We start from the raw sequence: 9,400 nt of genomic DNA, 5'->3' as shown, positions 1-9,400 counted from the left end.
TACTTCTTCAAGCATGAAAACTGTTGATGTTTTGGCAGAAATAATATGAGGAAGATGGAGAACGTGAGAGAGGGAGTTAAGAAGCGTTAGAGAGAGAGGACTATTTGGATTAGGAGACTAATTCAAGAATTAGTCAAATAACGTTTAAAATAAATAAATACAAGTCTGTTTTTGATTTATTTATTTATTTATTCATTTAAAACGTGAAAGGACAATTACGCCCTTAAATACTTATTTATTCTTATTTATATAATTTTCTTTTTTTGAATCGTTACATTATCCCCCCCTTAGGAACATTCGTCCCCGAATGACACTACCATTACACCTCATAATGCCAATCAGATCATAACTTAATTGCTATGTACAATCAGCCAATAGCAACAAATACGAAGAGATAAAGAACTATAGTCTTACGAGTAGGAAGCCTAACCTCAAGAATTGAAAAGATGTGGATATCGGGATCTCATGTCGGCCTCAGCCTCCCACGTAGCACCCTCAACAAGATGGTTTCTCCACAATACCTTCACTGTGGCAATCTCCTTGTTCCTCAGCCGCTTGACCTGTCTGTCTAAGATCTCAACAGGTATTTCCTCATAGGACAAGTCTTCACCAACCCCCAAACCTTCTACAGGCAGGATTGATGCTGGATCACCTAGGCACTTCTTCAACATAGAGACATGAAAGACTGGATGAACAGAAGCTAGCTCTGCAGGCAATGCTAACTCATAGGCCACCTCACCCACGCGCTGTAGGATCTCATATGGCCCCACATACCTCGGACTAAGCTTCCCTTTTCTACCAAATCACATCACCCCTTTCATAGGCGATATCTTCAAGTAAACCTGGTCACCAACTTTAAATTTTAAGGGTCGCTTTCTGTTGTTTGCATATGACTTTTGTCGGCTGTAAGCGGTAGCAAACCTGTCCCTAATCATTCTAACTTTCTCCAAGGCCTCATGAATGACCTCTGCACCCAAAATAGATGAATCTCCAACCTCGAACCACCCAACTGGAGATCTACACCTCCTACCATACAATGCCTCAAACGGTGCCATCCCAATGCTGGAGTGATAGCTATTATTATACGAGAACTCTATCAAAGGTAGATGGTCATACCAATTACCTCTAAAGTAAATCACACACGCTCTTAACATGTCCTCCAATGTCTGAATAGTGCGCTCTGCCTGCCCATCTGTCTGAGGATGAAAAGAGGTGCTAAGTTTCACCTGCGTGCCTAAGCTTTTCTGGAAAGATCTCCAAAAATGCGAAGTAAACTGAGCTCCTCTATCTGAAATAATAGACAAAGGGATCCCATGCCATCTCACAATCTCATCAATGTAAAGTCTCGCGTAATCCTCGGCCCTGTAAGTAGACTTCACAGGGATAAAGTGGGAGGACTTAGTCAATCTGTCCACAATAACCCATATAGAGTCATGCTGCCTCCTAGTCCTCGGAAGACCAACTACGAAGTCCATATTAATGGACTCCCATTTCCAAGTCGGAACCTCAATAATCTGAGTCAGACCACCAGGCTTAAGATGCTCTGCCTTAACCTGCTGACAATTAGGACACTTAGCCACATAGTCTGCAATATCCTTCTTCATGTCATCCCACCAATAAATCTGCTTAAGATCATGATACATTTTTGTGGAACCTGGATGTATGGAATATCTTGAACCACGGGCCTCTGTAACAATCCTGGTCCGTAAATCATCTACATTTGGTAGGCACAACCGGTTCTGGTATCTGAGTATGCCATCATCTCCCAAAGCAAAGGACTCATTCATTTTTAGCAACACTGAGTCCTTCATCTCCATCAACACAGGATCAAGATGCTGACCCTTTTTGACTTCCACTATCAGGGATGATTCAGAACTAGGGTGAACTGAAACACCTCCACTAGTAGAGTCAACCAACCGCACACCCAGTCTGGCCAGTCTGTGTACCTCTTACACTAGCTCCTTCTTCTCATCCTTAACGTGGGCTGTACTCTCCATGCTCATCCTGCTCAAAGCATCAGCCACAACATTAGCCTTACCTGGATGATAGTGCACATTCATGTCATAATCCTTCAGCAGCTCCAACCATCTGCGTTGCCGTAGATTCAGCTCCCTCTGCGTGAACACGTACTGGAAACTCTTATGATCCGTGAACACATCCACATGTACCCCATACAGGTAATGCCTCCACTGCTTCAATGCAAACACCACGGCTGCCAACTCCAAGTCATGAGTGGGATAATTCTTTTCATGAACCTTGAGCTGTCTGGAAGCATAGGCTATCACCTTACCAGCCTGCATAAGAACACATCCCAAACCAACCCTAGATGCATCACAATAGACAGTGTAATTCTCGCCACTCTTAGGCAGAGTAAGCACCGGGGCTGAAGTGAGTCTGTCCTTGAGCTCCTGGAAACTCTTCTCACAAGTATCCGTCCATTCAAACTTGGATTTCTTCTTTGTCAAGGTTGTAAGTGGGGCAGCAATGGAAGAAAATCCCTTCACGAACCTGCGGTAGTAACCAGCCAATCCCAGAAAGCTACGGATATCGGTGGGTGTAAGAGGCTTTGGCCACTTCTTAACTGCTTCAGTCTTTCTGGGGTCCACTTCTACACCTTGATCGGACACAACATGGCCCAGGAAGGTCACTAACCTCAGCCAGAATTCACACTTGCTGAATTTGGCATACAACTGATGTTGTCTAAGTACCTGCAAGGTTAGTCTCAAATGTTGTTCATGCTCTTCCTTGGTCTTAGAGTAGATGAGAATGTCATCAATGAATACTATGACGAAAGAGTCAAGGTATTCACGGAAGACTCTGTTAATGAGGTCCATAAATGCAGCAGGTGCATTCGTGAGACTGAATGACATAACCAAGAACTCATAATGACCATAACGGGTACGAAAAGCTGTTTTTGGGACATCCCCATCCCTAACCCTAAGCTGATGATACCCTGAACGAAGATCAATCTTAGAGAAGAAACTAGACCCTTGGAGCTGATCGAACAAATCATCAATTCTGGGAAGTGGATACTTATTCTTTATAGTGACTTTGTTGAGCTGCCGATAATCGATACACATTCTAAGGGTCCCATCCTTTTTCTTTACAAACAACACTGGAGCGTCCCAAGGGGATATGCTCGGTTGAATGAAACCCTTATCAGTGAGATCTTTTAACTGCACCTTCAACTCCTTGAGTTCTGCTGGAGCCATTCTATAAGGAGGAATTGAGATTGGTTTAGTATCAGGTTCTAAGTCGATACCAAAGTCAATCTCTCGAAGGGGAGGGACTCCAGGCAAATCTTCAGGAAACACATCTAGGAATTCATTTATTACAGGCACCGAGTCTATGGAAGGAACATCATGATCTAAATCATTAACACTCACTAGATGACATAATAACCCTTTGGCCATCATTTTATTGGCCTTAAGATTTGAAATCAAGGGGTTAGGGCGAGTCGGATTGTACCCCTCCCAGACTAACTCTTCTTCATTAGGGAAACGAAACCTCACCACTCTACTACGACAGTCCAAGCAAGCATAATGGCTGTGAAGCCAGTCCATGCCAAGAATAATATCAAAATCATGCATGGGTAACTCAATCAAGTTTGCACACATAGCCCTGTCACTCACAACTATTGGGCAATTCTGGTATACCCTATCAGCTTTCACATTTTCTCCTAAAGGCGTACTAACCACTATAGGATCATGCAGGACTTCAGGTAGTACTTCAAAAGTAAGGGCAAGTAGAGGAGTCACAAAGGAAAGTGTAGACCCTGGATCAAGTAAAGCATAAACAGAAGTTGAGAATACTTGCAGCATACCTGTGACCACATCAGCGGACTTCTCCTGCTCCTCCCTACCTTTCAAGGCATAAAATCTGTTCCTCTTCGGAGGCTCGGCTGCTGTTGCATTATGTGGGGTAGGCCTAGGCTGAGCATTACCCCCAGCCTGACCTCTGTTCTAGGGACAGTCTATGACCATGTGTCCACTCTTACCACAACCGAAACAGGCATTAGTGCCCTTTCTACATTCTCCAAGGTGAGTTCGGCCACACTTAGTACAAGTCTTCCTTGGACGCTGCATCTCACCTCCATTGCCCCTCTTGGGTTCGGGTATGCCTCCTCTAGGCGTTGTATTTCTCTGAGGGTCAGAATTTCCAGCACTCTGTTGCCCCTTCTTGAATTTGGGTTGCTCGCGGACGCCAAAATTGTTTCTATGGCCTCCATGGCTGGGACCTGCCTGATCTTGAGGCCTAGGCCTCCTAACATCACGTACACCTCTCCTCTTTCGGCTGTCCTCTACCTGCTGGACATGCATCATTAATCTAGAAAGGTCCATATTATCATGGAGCATCGCAGCCCGACAATCCTCCTCCAGGTCTCCATTGATTCCTGTGAGGAATCTGCTCATCTCCTCCCTGCTGGTAGAAACCAAGGGAGTAGCATACCTGGATAATTTCAACAAAGTTAAGTACTCTCATCATTCTTGTTATCAAATACTAAGGGAAGTACATACCTTGATAACTTCACAAACTTCAGGGAATACTCCCTGACAGTCATGGATCCTTGCTTAAGGTTGATGAACTCCTTAACCTTGGCCTCTTTCATCTCTCTAGGGAAGAACCTTTCCAAAAATGCTGTCTTGAACAGCTCCCATGTGACTGACACCCCTCCTAGGACACGGCTATCTCACCACATTTTACACCAAGTCTGTGCAACATCTTTGAGCTGGTAGAAAGCCAACTCAGCCTTCTCAATATCAGTGGCCTCCATGGACACCAGTATCTTATGCAACTCGTCTATAAATTCCTGAGGATCTTCTGAAGTCTTAGCCCCTGTGAAAATTGGAGGATTCATCCTCGTGAAGTCTCGCAGTCTGTCAGCTATGCTGCGAACCGGTGGGTTTTCCCTCAGAACATCCTGCCGGTTGACTTGGGAAGTCATAGCTTGGGCCTGCATCGTGATGGCTTGTGCCATCTGGGCTAGAGATGCCCTCACCTCCGCATCAGTCAACCCAGCTGGGTTCACTGGCATGGCCACTCCTTCAGCTGGAGCCTGGGGTGGATTCTGATTACCCCTAGCTGCTGCTGCTCCCGTCCTCAGACCCTTAGTTCCCCAAGTATTCATTCTCTGAAAACAACAAGGTTGATGTTAGACACGTTCGTAACACCAAGAATTCAAACATTAGGAAAAGCACAATAAGATCAGAAGAAGGGAAGTCTTTCCTACGCATCATGCAGTCTCTAATCCAGGATAGTGGTGCACTTCACTACCATGACTTAGAAACTACTCAATGTGGTTGATGTGAACTCATTATTTGAGGAATTTAACCTTGCTCTGATACCAACTTTGTCCTTTTTTGTGACAACCCCCTCGGGATCCACATATTCAGGTATTGTCTCTGCCATGGGCGGCCATTCGCTCTTTTAATCCCCTCTTATTGGCATGCAGCCTCAAGGGAGAATCGAACCTGTGACCTATGGCTCCTTTACATCCCTCCCAAGGAGATCGCCTCTTACCAATCTAGGTTTAGGGTACACATGAGCACACCTTTCAAGTCCCCTCTAATGACTAGATCTTTATACATGTGTGTATATATATGTGAGTAACCCTTTCACATAACATATTTAGACCACACATGTTCCTAACATACTTATGCATTCATATTCATGTACATAGGGAACCAAACATAGGAACTATCCTATCAAGGAACACATGTCAATGTAAAGAAATGGTCTCATACCCTTGACCGTAATAATACACCTATCTAGTCATCCTAGTTAATGAAATACATAACACGATTGACATAGATATACCTTACATGCATAGTAGTAGACATTTAGTGACTATGAGATCAACCTTTCATTAGACAGTATGAACTTTTACTACATTCTAAGTATGCGTAATGTGTAAGTGTGTGTGTACATTGGTAAACATGATCACATGATGTCTATCAATAAACACATTGAGGCATTATTCCCACTTAATACCATAATGCAAAACGAAGCATATACCACATAACACAATTTAGAATAGGAGGCAAGCTAACTTCATATTGACTTTAAGACTCCTAACATTAGCTATTCACACATTCACATAGGGTTACATGGGTAGGGGTCATAAATCCTTAACACTTCATTAATGGAAGCACCTACACATGATCTTAACATAACCATTTACATGCTTATAGCACTAGCTACATAACCTAGATGCACAACTAGAATAGAAGACTAGGCACAAGTTGCACATAGTGTGATCATCGTAACCACACACTCATATATTCATCAATTTGCCTTCAAGAACATAGTCAACAAATATATATAATGAAAATAAAACAAACATCGCCACCATAAGTGGACCATACCAAAAAATATCATACAAGGCTTCATCAACTACAATAATATAAAAAAGTAGAGGAGAAGAGTAGACGTTACCAATTCATCAACCTTTTGATCAACATTGATCAACACACCTTTTTCATCAACAATACAAGTATAGGAAAATAAATAAATGTAATTCAATCATGAAAGAAACCATGTACAAGTCCATACAAGATCATACTACAACCTAATACAATGCATCGAATATATACTAGAATGTAGAGAGTTATAGATCATCAACCAATTTCCCTATTCTTAATATTTAATCATATTTTATAAATAATGTTCATTTAGGGAAAAGGCTAAAAATATAGAACATCATAGTTAATCATGCTTTATCTACCCTACAATATATATCACATCATATACATCACCATATCAAATCTATAAACTAGAAAAACCTAAATCAATCCTTACTAATTTAATTGTTATCTATTATGATTGGATAAATTATACCTAATTTTCATTACACCATACATGTCGGTAGTAGCTAAGACAATTCACCATGATCGAGTCACATAGAAACCATCGTAACGTGACGATCACAAGTTACTACAGGATATACTAGCCTTATTCACAACCTTCAAACTTGATCCTCATGGATCATTCCTCAAAAATGCATCATTAATAATACATATATTGGGCAGTGTGTATAAGCAATTAACATGACTGAATTACAATTTGATATCCATTAGATCAAGATCATAAAGCCATACATACGGTAAAATCAAGTTTGTGAGAGAGCATGGTTTCATCATTCAACTGGATTGAAAATCAAGTCCAAATTATTAAATAATCAATACATTAATATTATGCTTTTAAAGTCAATTTTAGAAATAACTCATGGCTAGATTGAAGAAAAAAAATTTGATCATTGAACTTCTTTGAAAACTTTGAAGAGGACTCTCTATATGAACGATTAATTAGTGATGAAGGATCACCATACCTTTATTATATGAAGAACCCACTTAAAATTACTAAAGAACCCATGGAAATCCCATCTACAATCTAACCTTGAACTTCACCTTCAATGGAGGTTTCTAGAGAGGATATTTTGGGAGAGGAAAGTTTTGATTTTTAATTGTAGGATTGGGTATAGGCTGTTCATGTTTTTAAACAAGCTAATATACGTGAAAATAGGTAAATAAACTGCCTCGTCAGTCCACCAACATTTTTGGCTAAGTTGATTGACACTACTTGACACCCTTTGGGTCCTTTTTGAGGGCCTTTGACGGGGACTTTGGGAAGTCGTACCCTTGTGTTTCCAATGTAAATGTGAATATTAACAAATAAATTCCCTTCCACATAAGTTTCACCCCAAACAATTACATGAAACACGTCCTAACATGCTAGCCACACTCAAGACACACACATGCATGTCTCAAGGTCTGACATTCAAATGTCTTGGATGTTTGACCTCCAAATTTCATGAAACCCAAATACACTGCTTATAAAACTTATTATTACTCATATAAGGAACTCATAATCTAATTACCCACACATAATCACATAAAAACACATAAGGCCACTTCGATGACTAGTTGTCGAACGTCTTGGTTGTCCTTTTATGTTTGACTTCTAAATGACTTTTTATCACCCAAACATACTTTAAAATACTTAATTAACATGTTAACAAGCTTAAAGGAACATGTGATGATCTATACACCCAAACTCATTTTGGGAGTCTCACACGAAATGTTTTTTCATCTAAAGCTTAACCTAGTCACTATTATCTTGCAAATTTCTTATAAAAAACATGTATACCTATGTCAACTTTCATTGTAGTCATAACCCAAGAAATTTTCCCCATACTTTATTTTCATGTTATTTTTGTTGTTCTAACTATACTTGTGGCAAATTCCATTTTTATATTTGACACTTTTGTGTCACCCCCATAATCTAATATTTTTTATTCGCAAATCTCTTTAGTTATGATTAATTAGAATGAAATTCTAATTGACTACATATTCTCAAAACCTCTACCTTGGGATACAACCCCTACCCATGGTTGGGTTACTACATTATCAACGATCGTAGATATTCATGCTGTAGGTTAGTGTTTTAGGTCACAATAAGCACCAAATATGAACCATATTTTAAAAAGTCTTCTACAAATGTTTTAACTTTGTCTTAAGTTGTAATCTTTAAGTTTAGTAAAGGGAAAGAGTAGATTTCACTTCTTCAAATGTTATAGGGGAACTAAGTATTCCCAAAGAGTTAAAATGTTTCACACTTGAGCAAGAAAGCAAACATTGATTTCCCAGAGAGCTTAAATCTATGTTTTGAGTAATTATCGCAAACCAAAGAAAGAGTTATATTTTAAAAATATATAAGCTAAGTATATTTTTGGGAGTAGTATTGAGCACATACATGGGGATATGAGTTCATAGTAAGTCATGTCTCCATAAACCATGTAGAAATATGAGTAAAAAGGGATCATACGATTTCGATAATCCTTAGTAGTTTTTAGCATAGACTAGTGGATTCACTTAGTTAAGGTGTTCTATATGACGGAAAATTATAGGAAAATTTTGGAAAGGTCAAGACAATGCATCAAAAGTTAGGTCATAGTTATAGTTTTCGGTTAGATAAACTTCAAAAAGTTATATTGTATTTTTATATACATACTAAGTATTATTCTATTTTTCAATATATTGTGTTGTTATTAATAGTTTTAAAAATTTCCATATCTGTTGTATCTTTTATTATTGTTTTATCCTTGAGTATCATGAGTTGAGTATTTCAATTTCAGTATTCTTGAGATAAGTATCTTCAGTTGATATGTGTTTCATTGTGTTCAACATCTTATTGTTGAGTTTCATTGAGTTGAGAACCTTATTAATATGTTGAGCATCGTATCCTTAAGTATTCCTTGAGTGAAAATAGGTAAGTATGTTTTCTTTATTCATGTTCGAGATTATATTATGCTTTTGAATTCCCCTTACATGCTTGTACATTCCACATACTCATTCATATGGCCTACATCCTTTCATGATCCAGATTTAGGTAATTGGGATCA

At 39.5% G+C, this 9,400-nt stretch overlaps 1 protein-coding gene across 1 annotated transcript; it reads right to left on the bottom strand.

Annotated features, from left to right (window-relative positions):
• Positions 1-1,949: 1,949 nt before the first annotated feature.
• On the bottom strand, positions 1,950-5,128 carry LOC138337942 (uncharacterized). Its single transcript, XM_069288388.1, has 7 exons — positions 4,695-5,128; positions 4,518-4,625; positions 4,305-4,449; positions 3,824-3,962; positions 3,469-3,775; positions 2,509-2,673; positions 1,950-2,265 (listed from the first exon to the last, which is right to left on the bottom strand). Exons 1-7 carry the CDS (start codon positions 5,126-5,128, stop codon positions 1,950-1,952), a joined length of 1,614 nt encoding a protein of 537 aa, XP_069144489.1.
• Positions 5,129-9,400: the final 4,272 nt, after the last annotated feature.

Source organism: Solanum lycopersicum, chromosome 8 (assembly GCF_036512215.1).
Source record: "Solanum lycopersicum chromosome 8, SLM_r2.1".
Taxonomy (NCBI): Eukaryota; Viridiplantae; Streptophyta; class Magnoliopsida; order Solanales; family Solanaceae; genus Solanum; species Solanum lycopersicum.
The sequence above is the reverse complement of the archived record's forward strand: the minus strand, read 5'-3'. Positions and strand labels throughout refer to the sequence as shown.

Excerpts from the sequence above, each read along its gene's own strand:
- LOC138337942 (XM_069288388.1), bottom strand. The coding sequence starts at position 5,128 with ATGAATACTTGGGGAACTAAGGGTCTGAGGACGGGAGCAGCAGCAGCT. Across the intron at positions 4,450-4,517 it reads AAGTTTGTGAAGTTATCAAG|GTATGCTACTCCCTTGGTTT; the intron begins GTATGTACTTCC and ends GAAATTATCCAG. Across the intron at positions 2,674-3,468 it reads GAAGAGTTAGTCTGGGAGGG|CAAGTGTGAATTCTGGCTGA; the intron begins GTACAATCCGAC and ends TGCCAAATTCAG.